At 47.4% G+C, this 23043-nt stretch overlaps 1 protein-coding gene and 1 long non-coding RNA gene across 2 annotated transcripts; one reads left to right on the top strand and one right to left on the bottom strand.

Moving 5' to 3' along the window:
• The first annotated feature begins 2304 nt into the window (after positions 1-2304).
• On the top strand, positions 2305-5611 carry LOC119975962. Its single transcript, XR_005462839.1, has 2 exons — positions 2305-2480; positions 5446-5611. It is a non-coding gene; the product is annotated as an uncharacterized LOC119975962 (long non-coding RNA).
• Positions 5612-14356: 8745 nt separating this feature from the next.
• LOC119976421 (dapper homolog 3-like) lies at positions 14357-21044 on the bottom strand. The gene is made up of 4 exons (XM_038816947.1): positions 20000-21044; positions 17532-18219; positions 15682-15733; positions 14357-15099 (listed from the first exon to the last, which is right to left on the bottom strand). The coding sequence occupies exons 1-4, from the start codon at positions 20845-20847 to the stop codon at positions 14423-14425; spliced, it is 2265 nt and encodes a 754-aa protein (XP_038672875.1). The 5' UTR covers positions 20848-21044; the 3' UTR covers positions 14357-14422.
• Positions 21045-23043: the final 1999 nt, after the last annotated feature.

The raw sequence follows: 23043 nt of genomic DNA on the forward strand, positions 1-23043 counted from the left end.
TTTTTGAAGTGGAATCAAAAAACCAAAAGCTGCAAGCAAAAACTGAGCAAATTGAACTTGAAAAGTACAAGTTAATTGAAGAAAACTGTGTTTTAGAAAGAGAATTGCGAGATGTAAAATCCAAATTTGAACAGGACGATGAACTTAGAACAGAATTGCAAAACAAAACTTCTAAACTCCAGCAGTTATCTGTTCAAATAGAGTTCCAAGATCAAATTTTTGACGTAGAGTCAAAATACAAACAGTTGCAATGAAAAACTGATCAAACTGAACTTGAAAATTCCAAGTTAATTGAAGTAAAATGTGTTTTAGAAAAAGAATTGCAAGATACAAAAGCAAAACTTGAACATTATGATGAAATTGGAACAGAATTGCAAAACAAAACTTCTAAACTCCAGCAGTTATCTTCTCAAATAGCAGAATTACAAAATCAAATTTTTACAGTGGAGTCAAAATACCAAAAGTTGCAATCAAAACTGAGAGAATTGAACTTGAAAAGTACAAGGTAATGGAACAAAAATGTGTTTTAGAAAGAGAACTGCAAGATGCAGAATCTAAACTTGAACATTATGATGAAATTGGAACAGAATTGCAAAACAAAACCTCTAAACTCCAGAAGTTATCTATTCAAACAGCAGAATTACAAGATCAAATTTTTGAAGTAGAGTCAAGATATCAAAGGTTGCAATCAAAAACTGAGTGAATTGAATATGATAATTGCAAGTTAATCGAAGAAAGATATGTTTTAAAAAAAGATTTAACAATGCCACTGAAAACGGCAAGGTCCTAAAAGACTGGATTCAAACAGCAGCTGAAGTAACACAAACTCAACAAGCAGCCCACCTAGTGGCACAATTGGCAAATGCACAGCCGAAATCAAGTGTCATGAATAAATTAATTCCTCTGCCAAATGAATCAGACGAAGATAGTGTTCCTACAAAGCGTAATACTAAATTAATTCAACTAGCCCCTTTAAAACGCAAACGGGTTAGAGTTGGAAGCAAAAAAATAGAGGAAGAAGGTGAGACTATCTCTAGAAACATATTTGATCATCAATGGACTCAGGAACCAGCAGAGCCTGCACAAATTGACGAATGGTCCAAAAACCTCCCACATCCTAAAAAGGGTGGTATGTCCACATGGAATGGAATTAACAGATTAAAATCCATTTACAGTCTCCACCCATTTGATGGAGTACAAGTTCTAACTATCATGCTCGGGACTCGCGTAATTTCAACCCTTAGAACTGAGGTGGAATTTGCCCTTGGAGACGATTTGCAAAATTTAGACGCTGGTTGGCTAGCAATCAGGGATTGGCTATTAACATATCGCCCCCCGAGGACCGATTGGTCTAAGATCACATCTTGCATTCAAAAAAGTAATGAAGATATTCAGGATTTTGAGGACAGATTTTTACAGACTTGGATGGAATATTCGGGAATGACACTTACAGACGAAACTGACACATGGGATGCAAGCAATTTAAATCCATTAAAAACGGCTTTTGTAGCCGGTGTTAAACCTGAAGTTTCTGATGCCTTGAATTTGGTTTTACCAGCTTGGGCCAAAACTGGCACATACCGAGACATAGTTGACCGGTGCATTCAGATAGATTGCGGTTTACGCAATCGGACAAGCTCATCAGCAGTGACTAAAACACCACCACAAGATTCAGGGCAAACATGTACCCTGGCTCCATTAAAATCACGTAAGGAAAATATACCACAATGTCTTTACTGCGGTAAAGTAGGACACTGGATGGCAAAATGCTATCTTAAACCACGGATGGATTCGAGAGATGATAATGAGGTTGACAATTTTCACTACAATACATTTCCACCTCGTGGTCAACCACGTAATGCGCACAAACAAGATGCACCTAGGGTAACGTTCCAACAAGACAGACCCAGACTTACGTACAGGGATTCTAAAACCTCCCAACCTTATCCATGTGGGGAGGAACCTTATCCACGTAGGGAGGAACCTTATCCACATAGGGAGGAACCTTACCCACGTAGGGAGGAACCTTACCCACGTAGGGAGGAATCTTACCCATGTAGGGAGAAATCTTACCCACATGGGGACGAACCGTACCCACGTAGGATTCTACACGATGATAACAATGCTATGAATGAAATGTTAAACAGCTGTCCTCCAGCTCAAAGACGTCCTCTGTGTGATAATTCAAAAAACTGTTAGACCCCACTCTTGATGATTCTCTCCATTTCTCTCTACATGCACTTTTGCAGCAGAAAAATGATGGATTATATATTTCATTAAGAGTGGAAGGTATTGATATTGATTTTCTATTTGATACTGGAGCTGAACTTACCTGTGTTACTGAACAGAATGCTGCTTTCTTTCCCCTGACTTCAGAGAAAATTGAAGCTTTGGCTGCAGGAGGAGACTCTGTCCCTCTTCGGAAGACTATACCACTGCTCTTAGAATTTGGACCACATCAACTGATAGCGTCAATATGGGTAGGTCCGGTAACACAAGCACTTCTAGGTATGGACATCTTATCACAACTAAATTCTTCACTCAATTTCAATAATGGGAAAATTACCTGGTCCATTAGACACATAAAAAAAGATGAAATACAACATCATCCAATTTGGGCAATTGACAAAAATGATTGTGGTCTTTTGAAAATGGACCCAGTTACTTTCATGGGATCAGCTCCACCTTGTACCAAACAATACCCCATTAGCAAAACGTCAATTCAAGGTATTCTACCTATAATAAAACAACTTGAAGAAAGGGATATTTTAGTGCGTATTCACAGTTCATCAAACAGCCCTGTATGGCCTGTGAAAAAGGCTAATGGTACATGGCGCCTTACTATTGACTACAGAAAGGCAAATCAATTCATTGTCAGAAAAGCTCCTTTAGTGGCAGATCCGTCTACAATTTTTAACTCTTTAACTCCTGACCTTCAGTGGTTTTCAGTCATTGATATGGCAAATGGCTTCTGGTCAGTACCATTAGCTAAACAAGTACAACCATGGTTTGCTTTTACAGTTAATCAGCAACAGTACACATGGACTAGACTACCTCAAGGTTTTCACAATAGCCCAACTGTTTACCACATGGCTCTGCAGAATCACATCAGGGAACTGCCTGATCTGCCTTCAACCATTATTCAGTATGTAGATGATGTTCTGTTAGCCTCCATCAATAAAGATGACCATGAAAAGGACTTACGGGTGGTCTTGAACCACCTCAGTGCAAATGGTCACAAAGCTAGCTTTGCAAAAGCACAAATTACCAGGAAGAAGTTGTTTACTTGGGACAGAAAATTTCCAAAGGCAAAAGGGAACTTACTCAGAACAGAACAGCTGCCATCAAAGCAGCTAAAGAACCCTCAACTGTACAGGAAGTCAGATCTTTCTTGGGACTCTGTAATTTTAACAGAAATTGGATTGATTCTTATACTCAGTTATGCCAGCCATTGAATGATCTTCTAAAAGGAAACATAAAATCAAAAGATCGAGTTAAACTCAATTCTGAACAAAAACAATCATTTCTGAATTTGAAAAAGGTCCTGTGTTCAGCGCCAGCCTTAGGTATTCCAAACAACGGAAAACCTTTTACCATGTTTGTTCATGAAAGAGATGGTTACATGACTGCAGTACTAGCTCAAGAACATGGTGATCAGTTAAGACCAGTTGGGTACTATTCCCTTAAACTTGACAATGTGGCACTAGCATTTGGCAGTTGCTTACGAGCCATGGAAGCTACATGTCGAGCTGTAATGATTACATCTGGACTTGTTCTAGACCAAAAGTTAATCATTAAATGTCCACATTCAGTCCATTCTCTACTATCCATGAACAGAGTGTCACAAGTTACATCAGCTAGATGGACTAGATGGACAGCAGTTTTGGAAGCTCCCAACCTATATTTTCACAAAGCCAGTCCTGTAAACCCATCATCCTTGCTCCCGCTTCCCGAGTAACAAGGGAAGGGAGAGAGAGAAGTGCATGACTGTGTGAAAATAATAGAGGAAATGGAAGAAGTACGCTTAGTAGAAGAAGAGCCACTACAGAACCCAGATTTAATCCTATTCACAGATGGTTCCTCTTTTATTGACAAGGGTATCAGGAAAGCTGGGTGGGCAGTCACAAGCCCATACGAAGTATTAGCTGAAGGAAGTTTGCCCCCAGCTACATCAGCTCAGCAGGCCGAATTAAAGGCACTTACAGAAGCATGTCATGTGGCAAGAGATAAAACTGCTAACATCTATACTGACTCCAGATATGGTTTTGGAGTAGCACATGATTTTGGCCAACTGTGGAGAAAAAGAGGATTTCTCACAACAGCAGGTACACCTATCCGAAATGGAAAGGAAGTACGAGATCTTCTAGAAGCTATGACCTTGCCCAAAGAAGTATCAGTTCTAAAATGTAAAGCCCATACTCATGAGGACACTATGGAAGCAAGAGGAAATGCTCTTGCGGGCCAAGCAGCAAGGGAAGCTGCCTCCCTTTGTGCCTCTCATTGGCATCAGGAATCTAGTCACATTTACAAATTGGGAGTAACCACCTTATTACATGATTTACGTGAAATGCAGAATGATTGTACAAAGGAAGAAAAATGGAAATGGTTAGAATCAGGTATTCAACCGTATGATGATGAAATTTGGAGAGAAGTTCAAACTTGTAAACCAGCCGCACCGCAATCACTAATGCCCTTCTTAGCTCAACAAATTCATTCATGGGGACACATATCACCTCAACAAATGATGGATCGATTCCATAGAAGTTGGTGTGGTAAAGGATTCAAAAAACATGCACAATTGGTAGCAAACCGATGTGTAACCTGTCAAAAGAATAACTTGGGTCCTATAACATCAATGCCTCAATTAAGAGCTCCTGCTCCTGCAAGTCCATTCCAGGACTTACAAGTAGATTACATCACTCTTCCTAAATGTCAACAGTACAATGACGTCCTTGTAATAGTGGATAAATTCTCCAGATGGGTGGAAGCTGCTCCAGCTAGAAGAGGGACAGCTGCCCATACAGCCAAAGTGCTATGCAAAGACTTTATTCCCAGATGGGGAGTACCAGCTAGCATTGACTCAGACAATGGAACCCACTTTACAGGAGCTGTTTGTAGGGAAGTCTGTAAACTACTAAACATTAACTGGAATTTACACTGTCCTTATCATCCACAATCATCAGGACAAGTGGAACGTATGAATCGAACTTTGAAAGAAAGACTGTCTAAATACAGCCAGGAAGGCATGAATTGGGTCCAAGCTTTGCCAATAGTATTATGCAGCATTAGAGCAACACCAAATAGAACAACAGGCCTGAGCCCTTTTGAAATCATCACAGGCAGACCAATGTCTCTGCCAGGAACTATTGACTTGAGGAAAGCAGACTGTCATTTAATGAGTGATGCTTTGCTGTCTTACTGTCAAAATCTAACAAATGCTGTTAGCTCTGCTTCTCAACAGGTGTTGGCTGCGTGGGGCGATCCTCCGGAGGGTGGACACGACCTGGTGCCCGGTGAAGAAGTGTACGTCAAAAAGCTGCAAAAGGAACCTTTGGGATCAAAGTGGGAAGGTCCTTTCGTAATCCTTCTCACCACCCAATCCGCTGTTAAGTTAAAAGGAAAGAAAAGTTGGATTCACGCATCGCACGTGAAGCGCGCGTACAAGTAAAATGTTTGCCGCAATTTTAATTTTCAGTTATTTGATTGACTTTGTGAATGTTGTATCAGAAATGAATAAGAACACATTCCTTTACACAGCTAAGATATATGCTGAAAACTTTAACATTTCTAATTGTTGGGTATGCATTGCAACCCCTACTAACTCAGGGGAGGGTATTCCCTTTCTAACTATTCCCTTTAATGCTTCAGAAACAGCAGAATGGTACATCTATCAAAGTGTCCCTCGCTCTGTGGTGACCCGTTCTGGAGCATATACATGTGAAAATGGGAGGTACCAGGTTGACATCCAAAAATCTATTAACTTATGGAAATCTGCAGGCTATCCACTAAACACCTTTTCAGGATGGCACCAACTTCAATTTAACCCTGACAAAAAACCTCAACATCTTAACCTCCCAACTAATATTAAACAAAAAGGATCAATTTGCCTCATCAGTAAGGACCCTAAAGGGATACCAATGGGTAATAGTAATTGTACTAACTATGTAGATGTTAACACAGCTTTTAAATGTACTAACAACCGCTTAGAAAGAGTTATGCGGTCCTCAAGGATAACAGGCATACCTAACCTCAGAAATAATAAAACATTCGAAGACCAATGGCTCTTAGAATATATTTACTCATATTCTGCTTATAATGGAACTTATTTTATTTGTGATGATAAAGCATATCCCTGGCTCCCAAGATCCTGGTCAGGATCTTGCTATTTAGGATACATGGTACCTGGCATTCGTCATGTGACTGATCTCCTGCATATTTCAGAAATGACTGTTCAAAGAAAAAAACGTTCTATCACCTTTAGAGATGCAATTTTTGCTAGATTCATTCCTTTCTATTGGGAAGTAAGGATGGAGAATGAGTTAAATAAAATAACAACCATCATACAAAATGTGGCAGAATACACTGCCACGGCCCTAGATAAAATCTCTGACGAAATGCGAACAATTCGAACCGTGGTATTGCAAAATCAAATGGCACTTGACTATGTGCTAGCCGAAAACGGTGGGACGTGCGCCCTGATTGGTGCAGAATGTTGCACTTTCATTCCTGATAACTCTGAAGAAGTTAAAGATTTGGTATTACATATCCAAAAAGAAATCAAAAAACTTGATCCATCCCAAGTTCTCTCTCTCTGGGATAGAATTTGCGGGTGGTTTGGACACACAGGAATGTCCATAATGAGAATAATCCTATTCTCCTGTGCAGCTGGATTCATCATTTATATGACATACCAATGTGCTACGTGCATCAAAGAACTATTCGCTAAGCGCAGGGGGCCAACTGTCAGAATGATTCACACTAACCTTACTGCACCCCCAATTGATGAATTTGAGGTGAAATACTTTTGTTGAAATGTTAACCGTAATATCAATCAATTATTTGTATAATCTATTAATACTGAATCTGTAGCATCAAATTTGACTAATTCATTAATTGTTATTTTGTAATAATGATTCTTTAAGAATTTTAATGATTATTGTTGAAATACTTGTTGCAATGCTAAGTTTCCATTCTATTGTTTAAATCTGCAATGACAATATGAATGAATTATTCTTTGCGCTTTTACCTATCCTATCGCTTTAATGATATCTTTTATCTTATTCTGATATATCTCACTTGATCTTTCGATTTATCAAAGGGGCGACTGTAGAAGTCAGGTATTTTAAATACACTTAATATAGGTAAGAGGGCTGTTTAAAGCATAAATATTAAATCCCAGTTTTAAAATGAAAGAAACATACAACTTCCAAACTCAGACATGAGTTTGGGAAAAACAGAACCACTGATAAAAACATCAAATTCTTTCAAGGGCATGGGCTGAATCCCATGGGCTGTAAGGTGGAATTATTAAAGGCTCCATTGTTCTGATTTCAGGCCACTTGTGATAACAGCCTGAACCACATTCCATAACGTATGCAAGCCGAAACATTTTAGACTGTGTCAAAAAACAGTTTATGATGAGATGACATAACGTCTTAATTGTTGCAGATAAGCAACAATTGGAAGTGGCGTTGCATCGTGAGGATGGACGGCTTGTTATCAAATCAAATGTGTTTTGAATATAGCTTAAACCAATTAGGATTATATTGGGGTGTGATCGGATTGCTTAAGACAGATATGAAGTAGTACAGATCCATGGATGATTTGGCCACCATTTTAGATAGAAGAGACAGAAAGACAGAAAGGGACAGAGAGAAAGAGACAGGAAAGAGACAAAGAGAAGAAAGACAGAGAGAGAGAGAGAGAGAGAGAGAGAGAGAGAAAGTAAAGGAAGAGAATTAGAAAAGAGTTCTGTATTCCTATTTCATTTTCATACTTTGACTTCAGCCTTTGACTTTTAAAGTTGTGTTCAGGCTATTGTCTCAGAAGATAATTCCTGTGATTCTTTGAAGAAAATTAAATTGTCTACAAACCTTTTAAATCATTTTCAAGTTGTAACCAATGAACTTCAAATAAAACAATTCTTATTTGCACCTGACAAGTTTTTAACTTGAATTTCTACTGAGTTTCAGCAATGTCTCAACAACAACCGGCAACCGTAAATTGAATAAACTACAAAATCAAAAGATACAACACTTAATTGGAAAAAATTAATTGGGTATACTAAATTTATTTTTTTTAAAGTTAGGTGTGGTTACAGAGTATTGGGATCAAGTAGGAATTAGACTTTTTAAATCAAGTGTCTGGGATCACTGTTAGGATGCAGGAGGCAGTGAGTGTAGAGGATAGCACAGAGAGGTGGCCACACCATAGGCTCAGATTCCACAGGCAGCAAGGGAATGGGTGACCACCAGGCAGAGCACGAGAGCCAGGCAGGTAGTGGAGGAATCTCCTGTGGCCATTCCCCTGCACAACAGATATACCGCTTTGGATACTGTTGAGGGGGATGGCCTCTCAGGGGAAAACAGCAACAGCCAAACTCGTGGCACCACGGTTGGTTCTGCTGCAGAGGGGAGGGGTAAAAAGTGTGCCAGTGTAATCATTGTAGGGGACTCAATTGTAAGGGTAATAGATAGGCAGTTGGGAAGAAAGTTGAGAAGACGGATCTTTAAAGTAGTGATCTCAAGGTTCCTACCAGTGCCACGTGCCAGTCAGAGTAGAAATGGCAGGATACATTGGAGGAATACATGGTTGAAGAGATGGTGTGAGGGGGAGGGGAGGCGGCATTGGTCGGTTCAGGGGGAGGTGGGGCCAGTACAAATGGGCAGGACCGGGATTGATGTCCCAGGGGAAGTATTTGCTGGAGTTGTTGGCAAGGGTTTAAACTAATATGGCCGGGGCATAGGAGTCCGAGGAGGTGGAAATAAGGACCAAAAAAAAAAAGATAGAAAGGGGAATAAGAAACATGATAGGCAGATAAACAAGAGACAGATTCAAACAGGGCCACAGTGAAAAATATTAGGAGCGAGACGAGTAATGTTAAAAAGACGAGCTGCAAGGCTTTGTGCCTTAACGCGCGGAGCATTCGCAATAAAGTGGATGAAATAACCGCACAAATAGACATGAATGGATGTGATGTAGTCGGGATTACAGAGACGCGGCTGCAGGGTGACCAGGGATGGGAAATGAATGTCCAGGGGTATTCAGACAAAAAGGAAAGGGTGGTGGGGTTGCCTTTCCGGTCAAGGAGGAAATTAACGCAATTGCGACGAAGGATATTAGCTCCGACAATGCGGAATCTGTATGGGTAGAGTTGAGAAATGCCAAGGGGCAAAAAACGTTAGTCGCCGTCATATACTGACCCCCAAACTATTGGGAATGGAATCAAACAGGAAAGTAGAGATGCATATGATAATGGAACAACTGTAATTATGGGTCATTTTAACCTGCATATAGATTGGGCAATTCAAATTAGCCACAATACCATAGAGGAGGAATTCCTGGAGTGTATGCGGGATGGTTTTCTGGAGCGATACATTGAGGAGCCAAGTAGAGAGCAGTCCATCCTAGATTGGGCACTGTGTATTGAGAATGGAATCATTGGCAATCTAGTTGTGCGAGACCCCTTGGGGAAGAGTGACCATAATATGTTAGAATATTTCATCAAGGTGGAGATTGAAGTAGTTGACTCTGAGACTAGGGCCCTGAATATTAACAAAGACAACTGTGATGAAGTGGGGCATGAGTTTGGTATGATGAATTGGGGAATGTTACTTAAAGGTATGACAGTGGATAGGCAATGGCAAACATTCTAAGAGCACATGGAGGAACTGCAACAATTGTTTATTCCTCTCTGGCACTAAAGTAAAAAGGGGAAAGGCGGCCAATCCATGGCTGACAAGGGAAATTAGGGATAGTATTCGATCCAAGGAAGTAGCATACGAATTGGCCAAGATAAACAACAGGTCTGAGGATTGGGAGCAGTTTAGAATTCAGCAAAGAAGGACCAAGGGATTGATTAAGAAAGGGAAAATAGAGTAGGAAAGTAAGATTGCAGGGAACATAAAAACTGACTGCAAACGTCTCTATAGGTACGTGAAGACAAATGTGTGGAGAGTGATTAACAGGGCAATGTATAATAGATGAAAAAAAAATGGCTGAGAAACTAAATACATATTTTGGGTCTGTCTTCACAAATGAAGACACAAATAAGATACCAGAAATGTTGGGGAACGCAGAGTTTAGTGAGAGGGAGGAACTGAAGGAGATCAATATCAGTAGGGAAATGGTGTTGGGGAAATTGATTAGATTGAAGGCTGATAAATCCCAAGGGCCTGATAATCTACATCCCAGGGTGATGAAGGTGGTGGCCCTGGAAATAGTGGATGCATTGGTGGTCATCTTCCAGGATTCTATAGACTGCGGAACAATTCCTGCAGATTTGAGGGTAGCTAATGTAAAAAAAACTATTTAAAAAGGGACGTAGAGAGTAAGCAGGGAATTATAGACCAGTAAGCCTGACGTCTAGAATCCATTATCAAAGATTTTATAGCACTGCAGTTAGAAAGCAGTGACAGGATCGGACAGAGTCAGCATGGATTTATGAAAGGGAAATCATTCTTGACAAATCTACTGGAATTCTACGAGGATGTAACTTGTAGACTTGACAAGGGGAGCCAGTGGATGTGGTATATTTAGACTTTCAGAAGGTGTTTGACAAAGTCCCACATAAAAGATTAGCGTGTAAAATTAAAGAGCTTGTGATTGGGGGTAGTGTATTGAGATGGGTAGAAAACTGATTGGCAGACAGGAAACAGAGAGTAGGAATTAACGGGTCTTTTTCAAATTGGAGGCAGTAACTAGTGGGGTACATCAGGGATGGTGCTGGGACCCCAGCTATTCACAATATAGATTAATGATTTAGATGAGGTAATGAAATGTCATATCTCCAAATTTGCAGATGACACAAAGCTGGGTGGGAGGGTGAGCTGTGAGGAGGATGCAGAGATCCTTCAGTGTGATTTGGACAAGTTGAGTGAGTGGGCAAATGAATGGCACATTCAGTATAATGTGGATAAATGTGAGGTCATCACTGGTATCAAAAACAAGAAGGCAGACTATTATCTGAATGGCCATAAATTAGGAGAGGGGAATGTGCTATAAGACCTGTGTTCTTGTACACCAGTCACTGAAGGTAAGCATGCACATACAGCAGGGGGAAAAGAAGGTAAATGGTCTACTGGCATTCATAGTGTCATGTAAGAGTACCTTTAAGAAATGGGTGTTTATTACTGCAGTGATGTCAGAGTGTGGGCGGAGCTGGGCTGTCTGTCAGCTTTTCATTTCACTTTCAGAAAAAGCTTGGGTGCGTCTGTGTTTTTTTTTGGTTTCGATTCAGTGTTGGAGCTGCAGTCAGCCAGAGGAGGTGTAATGTTGATCTCTCTGCCATGTAAAGACTATCTCTTGATCATTTGGTGAATTTAGAGTGATAACTTTTCTCAGTAGTGAATTAAAACCTGATGTGCTTCTGTTAAAAGTGTTATTACGTCTTATGGATGTTAAAAGGAAAGCTTAAGGGTTACTTAGTGTTGTTTTCTTTGGGGGTTGTATCTGAATTGATGGTCACTAAGATGTTCACTGTATGTTTTAAAAAGGTTAACTTGAGTACATAGAATAGACACTGTTTTGCTTTAATAAATACTTTTCCATTTCTGCTGTACCCACACCTGTAGAGTGGGCCGTGTGCCCCCCCCCCCCCCCATACCACAATCTAGTAAATGTTGTGGGTCAGGTGAACTCCATGATACAGTTTGGGGTTCTCTAAACCCTGGCCCATAACAATAGTGAGAGGATTTGCGTACAGGAGTAGGGATGTCTTGCTGCAATTCTACAGGGCCTTGGCGAGGCCACACCTGGAATATTGTTTTTGTCTCCTTATTTCAGAAAGGATGTTCTACCTCTCGAAGGGAGTACAGCAAAGGTTTACCAGACTGATTCCTGGGATGGTGGGATTGCTGTACGAGGAGAGATTGAGTCGATTAGGTTTGTATTTGCTAGAGTTCAGAAGAAACCTATAAAATTCTAACAGGACTGGACAGGGTAGATGCAGGAAGGATGTTCCAGATGGTGGGTGGGTCCAGAACCAGGGGTCACAGTCTGAGGATACGGGGTAGACCACTTCGGACAGAGATGAGGAGAAATTTCTTTAAACAGAGATTGAATGAAAAAATGAAAATCGTCTATTGTCACAAGTAGGCTTCAAATTAAGTTACTGTGAAAAGCCACTAGTCGCCATATTCCGGCGCCTGTTCGAGGAGGCTGGTACAGGAATTGAACCCGTGCTGCTGGCCTTGTTTGGCATTACAAACCAGCTGTTTAGCCCACTATGCTAAACCAGCCTCTGCAACGTCCACGCAATGTCCAGATTACTGACTCCCTCAGATGTGGAGCCCACAGGGAAGATGAGAAATCTAGTCAAGTTGCCGGGTTTACATTTTCAAACAATGCTCTGTCAATCACCATCAACTATTGCATTCTTCAAGGCAACGCCTCTGCCAATCAGAGCCCACTTGCCAACCAATCAGCACTCTCTTCTCATAAAGTGTAACACTGGAGTTTCCCCGACAAAGTATTCTTGCGATTGGCCTGATGAGTGCCAAGAGAACATGCTTCAGCAAAATGGGCTGGATTCTCTGTTTCGTTATGCTGGAAGGGAGATTCGCAATCAGGCAGAGAATCCAGCATCGGGCAAAAAAACGGGATTGGCATGTGACACTTTTCCCATTCCGATGCTCCAGTCTCCTACTGATGGCAGTATCGAGGTTCGCGCCCCACACCAAAGGGAAGATGCAAATGAATCATTAGGACCCATTTTCATCCTATTAACAAGCCGGGCACCATGTTTTCCTTGCCCGAGTGATTCCCTGGTCCTCTGGGCCGGGAATCGAATGGCAAGAATTGGTGCAGGTATTTGCAAATGTGGCCCTGATGTGGTGGACCAAGGGGGTAACTCTTTAAGGATGTTGCCTCCAAAGTCCTTCGGAGAGTCACCATTCCCCCACCCCCCCCGCCCCCCCACAAGGCAGTTCCTGTCCGCCCCACCCTTACCAAACCCTCACATCACCCCTGGAAGACTTACATAAGAGACACCCCTGACTGGTAGCCCCCCGTAAGAGAGAGCCCTGCCTGGAAGCAAAACTGTGCACAGCACTCGGGAATTCTCCGGCCATTGCCAGTGAACAGCACAGCCAGAGAATCCAGCCCATGGTCTCGTCAAGGCCCTGCACATCTGCAGCAAAATGTCATTACCTTTATATTCCATTCCCCTTGCAATAAACAGAATTATTCTATTTGCCTTCCTAATCACTTGCTGTACCTACTGCCTAACGTTACCTGATTCACCTGCCAGGACTCCCAGATCATTGAATCCCTAGTGGAGGAGGCCATTCAGCCCATTGAATCCACACTGACCTATGCCCAGTCCCCCAATAGGGCAATTTAGCGTGGCCAATCCACATAACCTGCACATCTTTGGACTATGGGAGGAAACCGGAGCACCCGGAGGAAACCCAGACACGGGGAGAAAATGTAAACTTCAGTCACCCGAACGAAGCCAGATGCGAACCCAGGTCCCTGGAGTGGTGCCACCTAGTTCAAATAAAATGCAGCTTTTCTATTGTTCCTACCAGAAAGGGATATCGATAGGTTGAGTTAGCGGTCAAATATGACAAATGGAGTGTAATTTGGGCAAATGTGAAATTGACCATTTTGGCAGGAAGAATAAATATCTAAATGGTGAGATTGCAGAGCTCTGGGGTGCAGAGGGATCTGGGTGTCCGAGTGCATAAATCACAGAGGATTCACCTGAGGAAGGAGCTGTGCTCCGAAAGCTTGTGTTTGAAACAAACCTGTTGGACTTTAACCTGGTGTTGTTAGACTTCTTACCATGAATCACAGAGGTAGTGATTAGGGTAGCTGTTATTGAGGGGAATTGGAGGTTAGGCTTGTGTCTGAAGTTTGGAAGGGTAAGACACGACTTGATTGAAACCTTTAAAGATCCTGAGGTTTGTCGATGGGGTGGATGTGGAGATTATGTTTCCTCTTGTGGTTCAATCTAGACAATAAGGGGCCGCCCGTGTAAGAGATCAGAATTTTTTCAGTCTCTGGAACCCTTCCTCAAATTATATGTATTTTATTAACTTTATAATTAAGACACAGCCGGCAGTTTGATAGTGGTTTGAGGAGAAAATTCAGATCCCCCGCCCCATGATTTTAGCTCGGTTTTTAAGGCCATGTGTGAGTGGCTCTGAAAAGAGCCTTTGTGTTGTGTATTTGTTACAGGTCGTCTCCGCTCCCGGTGCCTCTACCTCCTCTTCCCCGCCGCCCGCTTGCGCCCCACCGGCCGCTTGGGGGTTTTCCTCCGCTTGGCCGCCGTCCCCTTCCGGGGGCTCTTGGTGGCCGCTTCCTTCTTGGCCCGTTTGGCCGCCGCTCTCTTGGGGGCCGCTTTCCTCTCGGCTCCTCCCTTGGCGCCGTCCTCGCCCTCTGCCTCCGGCCGCCCCTCCTCCGGCTGCTCCGGGTGGACGGAGGACGAGGAGGTGCCGGCGCCGCTCTCGCCCGGGACGGAGGACACCTTGTTGGCCGAGGTGCTGAGCGGCGGCGCAGTGGGCCGGTTGGCGCCGCCCTTCTCCAGCTCGTAGCCCGAGGCCGAGATGGTCTTCTTCAGGGCGGCGGCGCCCAGCTTGGCCGCCTGACGCTCCTTGGTGGCGGCCACGGCCTCCAGGATCTGCTCGGCCACGGCCGTCGTGCCACCGCCGCCTTTCTGGGGCCGGCAGGCGGCCTTCTTCCGGACGGCGGCATCTGGAGGAGCGACGGCCGCGGGGACATCCGCTTTGGCTGGGAGGGTCTCGGCCATCAGACGGATCCCACTCAGTCGGCACGCGTCGCCCTCACACATATGGCTCAACTGCGGCGGCGACATTCTATATAAGGAGGGAAAGCGGACGGGATGGAGGCAACCTGCAGCTCGACCCCGCCCACCATCTACCATTGGTCAGGGACTCGGCACGCGGCCGCCTGGCATGTGTCACTGAGCCCCGCCCACCAGCGAACTGGCCCCACCCCCCACTGGAGCCCTCGGGAATTCTCGTTACATTCCGCCAGCTATCGTTAGACCCCGCCTCCTTCACCAACCCCGCCCACTCTCCTCGTCCCCGCCCACTGGCATTGTCCCCGTCCCATTCTCTAGTCCCCGCCCACTCTGGCCACGCCCCCACCCTGGCCACGCCCACCAGCCTTGGCCACTTCTGCAGTTCCTCGTATGACAAGCTCTTCATTCCAGGGATCATTCTTATGAACCTCCTCTGGACCCTTTCCAAGCTCAGCACATCCTTCCTTAGATACGGGCCCAAAACTGCTCACAATACTCCAAATGGGGTCTGACCAGAGCCTTATACAGCCTAAGAAGTACATCCCTGCTCTTGTATTCTAGCCCTCTCGATATGATGCACATGGTCGCTGAAAACTATTACCCTGAGTCAACTGATCTCTCTAAGTTCTAAAATCATACACAGATTTCAATTCCGTTCAATCCAAAAAAACACCTAGACTCCTCTTGAGCACTACCTGGCGACGCAGGTAGTGTTTCACATATGCATAATGGAAACTTCCTTTCCAACTGCGAATTGAAATGGAGATTTCACGCCTCTGGAGACATTGTGTTGTGTGACTCTGAAAATAACCTTCTGGCCTGGATTTTAATTTGACTTTTTCATCCCTTCAGGTCACTTACTTTAAAAAAAAATTTTAGCTTTTCTGGAAGCTCTATTTTTTTTCTCAGTGCTCCTGGCGTGAGTGGCTTATTGCCGAAGTGTCAGTTTGTACTTTTGGTGTTACGGATTTCCGACTTGGATTGGTCACTTCCAAGGTCTCCTTCCCTCCTGTTGAATAGGATAAAGAAAGGTTTCGCCCTGGGAGGCTGAGCTGTGTCATCCTCGCCTCTTGCTTCCAGGTGAGGTCGGGGTAGCTGCTGCTGTCCTGCATTCAGAACCCCATCCCAAAAAACTGGGTCTGAGCAATTTAGACATTGGGTCGAACCTGCTGGGAATTTTAATTGACACATTCAGTAATCACCCTTCTCAAGACAAAATTAAAATACAACAGTTCAAGGCGCAATGCCGACTCGATAGAAGCAGCCCTGGGGGTTGGGGGGGGGGGGGGGGGAGGTTACCAGGTTAACTCCGGCCTCGGTCAATCCCCTGCTTCGCCTCTCCCATGTTGCAATTGAGGCAAAAAATAAGTATCAATAACCTTGATTTCCCCGCCAAAACCTACAAACAGGAGTAGGCCATTCAGCCCCTCGAGTCTGTCCCGCCATTCAGTGAGATCGTGGCTGATCTATATACCCGCATGTGGCACACATCCCTTAATATTTTTGCTTGACAAACGTCTATCCCATCTGCCTCAGATTTAAAATGAACAACTGTTGTTGCTGCAACTGCTGTTTATGGGGAGAGAGTTCCAAATCTCTGCCACCCTTTGAGTGACAAAGTTCTTCCTCACGTCTCTTCTGAACAGCCCGGCTATAATTTGTAAACTATGCCCCCTAGTTTTAGAATCTCCAACCGGTGGAAATAGTTTATCTTCCAACTGCCCTGTCTTTCCACAGGGCCAAAAGACGGGAGCAGAAATTAGGCAATTCGTCCCATCGAGTCTGTTCCTGCCCTTGGAAAGAGCACCTTCCTCAAATCCACACCTGCAGCCTACCCTTTTCACGGTAACTTCATTGAAGCCGATTTGTGACATAAGTGATTATTATTATCCGCGTAACCCAGTAAACCCACCTAAGGGACAATTCAGCATGGCCAATCCACCTAACCAGCACATCTTTGCCGGTTAGTTATCTGGATCTCCACCCCTTCCCCCATATCCCCTGATCCCTGTTAATATCGATAAGATCATCTCTAAATTGAAGCGAAAACGGGTCAAATTTGGGTAATCTCTCCTGGAAACGTAACCCTCCCTCCCCCTACTCCATCCAGGCTCGACCTGACACTAACTTTCAGGATATTTCCTCTGGCAGAGCAGGTTTGAGGCAATAATATCCCCCGAATCTGAAATAGAACAAGCTAGGAGTGCACTGCGGGTTTGCAGCCGTGAGCAATCTTCCCGCCCTAAACATTCACACACATCCCCGGGGCTCCACTAACTTTATCCCAAATCTGAAGCCAATGACTCCCATCACAACTCTTTAAGGATCTTGTTTGTGGCTCTGAAAAGAGCCTTTTTTTGAGAAATGTTTTAAAAGGTCAATGGGACCCCGCCGTCCCTCAGGTGCTGCCCTGGATCTCGGAGCAGGCCTGGCTGGTTTTCTCCGAGGCGGAGGCTTCCTCAGCCGGGGCTTCGCTCTCCACCTCCTCTTCTCCCCCTTCCTCCTCCTCGTCCTCCTCCACCTGCACCCTGGGGGGCTTGGCTACTCTCCTGCGCTTGGCCCGCTGCTTCCTGCTGTTGGGCACCGTTGTCCTGATGCCCTTCAGGGGGCTCCTGACCCTGCGGCCGCCCTTGGCCGCCTTCCTGGAGCCGCCGGCGGCGGCGCCCCGCCTCACCTTGCGGGGGGCGACGCGCCTCTTGGGGCGCTTGGCGGCGGCAGGCCGTCGGGCAGCCGGCCGCCGGGCGGCGAGGGGTTTGCGGTCCCGGCTGGTGATGGTGTAGGGGGCGGCGGGCGGCTCCTTCCTCGGCTTCTTCTGGACCCGGGCCGCCTCCTCCCTGGGCTCCTTGGCGGCCAGCTTGAAGGAGCCCGAGGCGCCGCTGCCCGAGGTCTGCACCAGGGAGCCTTTGGTCACCAGGCTCCGCACCGCCTGCCGCAGCCGCCACTTGTTGGAGGCCACGTCGTAGCCGTTGGCCGACAGCATCTTCTTGAGAGCGGCCAGCGACAGGCCGCGGCGCCCCGCCTTGCCGGCGGCCACCGCGTGGAGGATGCGCTCGGTCACCGTGGCCGAGGTGCTGCCGCCGCCGCCCACCTTGGCCGCTGCCGGCGGGGGTGGCGGCGGAGGCGGCGCTTTGGGCTTCCTGTCCCCCACCTTCTTGCGGGCCGCCACGGTTTCGGCCATCACTGGGGCTCCCGGGGAATCTCTGACTCGGTCGAAGGTCGGTCTGTCTGTCCCGCTGGAGGGAACTGAAGGGGATCCAGCCGCCGCCGCCGCTATTTAAGCCAGCGGAGCGGACGCTGTAGAGGCAAAGACCAACTCCAGGAGCCCAGACCAACTCTCCAAGAGCCCAGACCAACTCTCCAGGAGCCCAGACCAACTCCAGGATCCCAGACCAACTCCAGGAGCCCAGACCAACTCTCCAGGAGCCCAGACCAACTCTCCAGGAGCCCAGACCAACTCTCCAGGAGCCCAGACCAACTCTCCAGGAGCTCAGACCAACTCCAGGATCCCAGACCAACTCCAGGAGCCCAGACCAACTCCAGGAGCCCAGACCAACTCTCCAGGAGCCCAGACCAACTCCAGGAGCTCAGACCAACTCTCCAGGAGCCCAGACCAACTCTCCAGGAGCAAAGACCAACTCCAGGAGCCCAGACCAACTCTCCAGGAGCCCAGACCAACTCAAGGAGCCCAGACCAACTCTCCAGGAGCCCAGACCAACTCCAGGAGCCCAGACCAACTCCAGGAGCCCAGGCCAACTCCAGGAGCACAGACCAACTCTCCAGGAGCCCAGGCCAACTCCAGGAGACCAGACCAACTCTCCAGGAGACCAGACCAACTCTCCAGGAGCCCAGACCAACTCTCCAGGAGCCCAGACGGGATGGGTGGGGGCTCTCGAATTTTGATACCTCAGGCGAGAGGTAGCAGCCCCTCCGGCAGAGCAGCACTCAGTTTGTGCCCAGTTTGAATGGAAAGAATTGAGTTGACTTGGGGAATATGTTGACCTCTCTAGCCAGCTTAGCAGACATAGGGTATTAGTATTCTGTTCATTGGTGTGTGTATGTGTTTTTTGTAAGTGTGTGTGTGGGGGACACATTCGGTGTCCTGTTGGGTGGGATTACATTGCTTTGCTGGACACGGCCTGAGCTTTCTTTCCCCTCGCCTGTTTCTGAGCTTCGGCGGCAGGGGCGAGGCAGACCACACTGCCCCCCCCCCCCCCCCCCAGGGCGATTTCAGGCTGCCTCTCTCCCCCAGTGTCATGGCTCACAGGCCGAAAGAGCCTCTCAGACCAGCCCCCTCAGGGGGGTTTATGGCTCTGGTTGCGTCTCAATAGCCTTGACTGTCAAATACAAACACGTATGATTATGTCAGCCCCCAGCCTTTTAAGGAGGGTGATTGAATGTATCGACTGATATTTGCCCATCATAGAAATTGAGCCAACCCGAGTCACTCAGTGGTTGACAGTATCTGGAGTGTATTTACCAGCGAAAGGCAGTAAATTGTGGGAGTGACCTGTTCGATTTAAGCCATCATGTCAATGCCACTTGTTGGTGAACATACATGTTGGGGACCCTAATGCTGCATAACCTCGGCGGCAAGGGGGGGGGGGGGGGGGGTTCGATGGGCAGCCGAGCCGATAACCGTGGGAGAAATACGCCGCGGGGTGCAAGCGGAACCTGACTCGAACCCCTTGTTTTTGAATTCCCTTTAACAATTAAAAAGAAAATTGCCCCCGGAAAGGATGACTTTTACTCAGTGACTTTTATTTCTTGACCTGTCGCTTTCAACAAATGCGGAAACATCGTATATCTTTTTTTAATCTTCCAGACAACCGTGCCAACAATACATCAGCAAAACCATACCGAGCAACTCATTGCAAGTTTCGGTCCCTTTTGCTAAAATTCGGTGGCTCTGAAAAGAGCCGTTGTTTTTGTTTTGCATTAGAGGGATTTATGTTAATTCTCTTTCCACTGGGAGGGGGTTGGGTGATGAGGGGGGAGGAAGTCCCGGCCCTTTACCTACGGGCGTAGTTTCCTTTCTTGAGACCGAAAGGCGGGTATTTCTTCGGGCGCCCCACCGGCCTCTTGGGTTTGGAAGCGGGCGGCCGCCGGCGGCGGATGCCTCCCCCGACCGCCACCTTCCTCACGCCGCCCCGCAGTGGCTTCTTCTTGCCGTAGGGCCGCGGTCCGCCCGCCTTGCCACGGCCGCCGGCCAAAGGTCGCCGGGCGCCTTTGAGTTTGCGGCGGGCGGTGGCCTTCCGGGGCTTGGCGGCCCCGCCTTTGCGCCTGGCGGCGGCGCCTCCTCGGCCCTTCCTGGCGGCGGGGGCGGAGACCTTGGCCTGCGACCTCTTGGACGAAGCCGGCCCGGTTTTTCCGAGCGACGTTTTCTTCTTCGGCGCCCCGCCGTCGTCCTTGAGCGGCGCCCCGGCGGACGGCGCCGAGGGCAGCGAGGCCGCTGCGATCGCCGCCGCCAGCCCTCCTCCTCCGATGCCCACGGCCGGGGTGTCGGGCCGGGTCTGAGAGCGGTTGAAGCGGAAGGAGCCCGAGGCGCCCACCCCGGAGGTCTGCACCAGGGAGCCGTTGCGCACCAGCTGCTTGACGGTGCGGTTGACCCGAGTGTTGTTGCGGTTCACGTCGTAGCCCTTGGCCGAAAGCGCCTTCTTGAGGGCGGCCAGCGAGATGCCCCGCCGCTCCTTGGTGGCGGCTGCCAGCTGCAGGATGCGCTGGGTGACGGTCGGGCCGACCGCCTTCTTGATCCGGCGGTGCTGTGGCGAAGAGCGCGCCACGTGGTGCTGTTTCCGCTTCTTAGCGATCGCCTTCTCCACGGTGAAGTCGCCCACATCTTCCAACTTCTGGGTGTCAGCCATGGCCGTGGAGGTCAGATGGAAAGGGAGGGAGGGAGACAGGATAAGGAGGTGGGTCAGGGTCTTGTAACGGGTAAAGGGGTCGGATTTGGGTGGGTGAGCGGGCACAGAGGCGGTAATGAGAGGGTTGTGGTTACAGCTCTTTCAGCTTCAGCCTCCGCTACCAAAGGCGGCTGAAACTGAAGACGCGCCGGCTCCAGGCAGCCGCTTTTATAGGGTCAATGCGGACGGAGAGGTGACAACCTCTCCCCTAACTCCGCCCCCTCCTGCCCGCCCCTCCCCCCCCCCCCAACCACCTCCTCCACATTCGTGTTATTTTGTGTTTCTCCCGTCTCCTCGACCCCCTCCTCCCCGACCCCAGCCCACCCGGCCAGCCCCCGGAACCGCCCCCCCGCCAGCCTCCAACCCCCGGGCGGCCAGCCACCCGCGCCCCCGGCCCACCGGCGCCCGCACTGCCCCTGGGAAGGGGGTCCGGGGGCCCGGAACGCCGCCCTCCGCCCGCCTTTTCGCCCTTCCTCCCGGGCGACGGGGGGCAAGGCGCCGGGCGGGGCCGGATTGGAGGGGCCCCACGCCTCGGCGGGGTGGCCGGCGTCGGCCGGGCGGCCAGAAGCCGCGGTCGGGAGGCTCGCCCGGCCCCGAAATGTGCTGCCGAGCGTGGCCGCAGTAACACAGGTCGTCGGCAAAGCGGGGCCGCATGGCGCCAAACTGCACAGAGCCAATGGGATCGCTTGAACAGCTCAATGCCTGGCCCTGTATCAATGTGATGTATCCATGTCAATGTATCAATGTGATATAGACATGTGTCTGACCTGGAACATGTTTGACTTCCTGAGATATTGGGGCGGGGTGGGGAATAAACTGGATACTTCCATAAATGTCAGACCCATTTTTTTCTTTAAATTATTGTCCAAGAACGACTGATATCTTGTATTCATAGAATTTTTGTAGCTTAAAAACGAGGCCTTTCGACCCATTGTGTCTGTAGTTCTAATCCCATCTTCCAGCGTTTGGTGTGCAGCCTTGTGGCCAAGTGTTCATCTAAATGCTTCTTCAATGCGGTGAGGGTTCCCACCTCTAACCACCCTTTGGGACAGCGAATTCCAGATTCCCACCACCCTCTGGGTGAAAAAGGGGGTTTCCTCACATCCCTTCGAAATCTCCTGCCCTTGACCTTAAATCTATGTACCCCCTCCTGGTTATCGACCCCCTCTAATTCAGGGGAAAAGTTCCTTCCCATCTGCCCGTCTATGCCCCTCAGCCTTTGCTGCTATTGGTAAGGCAGAAAAGTTTAATTTATTACTTTTTATTTGTCAGAAATGACCTGACTACTTTCCGTTATTGAACATGGAGGACCCTTCCCCTCACCCCATTTTCAGAGGCCCGTGCTGGGTCCTTTAAACTGTGTGTCAACTGTTGCTCCCTTCGAATTTCGACCAGTGAGCAATGAGTGAATTTGAAAGATGTTTGCGGACCAGCTAGTCTGGCTTTTGAAACTCAGCCTGGTCGCCAAGGGAGCTTTTTTTTTTACGCTGTAACGCATCACATTCCCGTGTCGCTGCATCATCAATTATTACCCGGGTTTTACGCCACCCACCTGCTTATTTGGCGAGATTTGTATCCACCCATTTCCTTGATCTTTCTGGGCACGGCTTGTGCCTGGAAATTTGAAGGCAATTTCTAGTCGACCTAGTAACATTTGAACGATGGGAATGATACAATGATATTAAGGACGATTCTCGCCAAGAAGGTTAATTTCAATCACGAATGCGCGAAATCAATATTGAGTGTGTCATTTGCGATAAAATCCCATAAAAATGTGCATTTCAAGGCTAAAAGGCTGCAGGAAATTCACCAAATGAGAAACACATGGAAATAGGGGGGGGGGGGGGGGGATTAATAGGCTCGACGTGAAGATCGGAATTAAACATTCTCCATCGAACTTTTCAATGGTTGGAATAGGTAGTCAATCTGGATTTATAGGCGGCTCACTTGGCCATTACACTTTAAAGGAACAGTAAGAATTCTGACAACACCAGGTTAAAGTCCAGCAGGTTGTTTCGATTCATTAGCTTTCGGAGTACTGCTCCTTCCTCAGGTAAATGGCATTCCGCAGGCATTCACCTGAAGAAGGAGCAGTGCTCCGAAAGCTAATGAATCGAAACAAACTTGTTGGACTTTAACCTGCTGTTGTAAAACTTC

The sequence above is a fragment of the Scyliorhinus canicula genome, chromosome 13, assembly GCF_902713615.1.
Source record: "Scyliorhinus canicula chromosome 13, sScyCan1.1, whole genome shotgun sequence".
Classification (NCBI taxonomy): domain Eukaryota; kingdom Metazoa; phylum Chordata; class Chondrichthyes; order Carcharhiniformes; family Scyliorhinidae; genus Scyliorhinus; species Scyliorhinus canicula.

Bases quoted from the DNA above. Each gene is read 5' to 3' on its own strand.
- LOC119976421 (XM_038816947.1), bottom strand. From the start codon at position 20,847: ATGGCTGACACCCAGAAGTTGGAAGATGTGGGCGACTTCACCGTGGAG. The intron at 18,220-19,999 runs GTAAAGGGCCGG...AGTTCCCTCCAG, and splicing joins AAAGGAAACTACGCCCGTAG to CGGGACAGACAGACCGACCT. The intron at 15,734-17,531 runs GTAGCCAAGCCC...TTCAATTCGCAG, and splicing joins AGCGGGCCAAGCGCAGGAGA to TTGGAAAGGAAGTTTCCATT.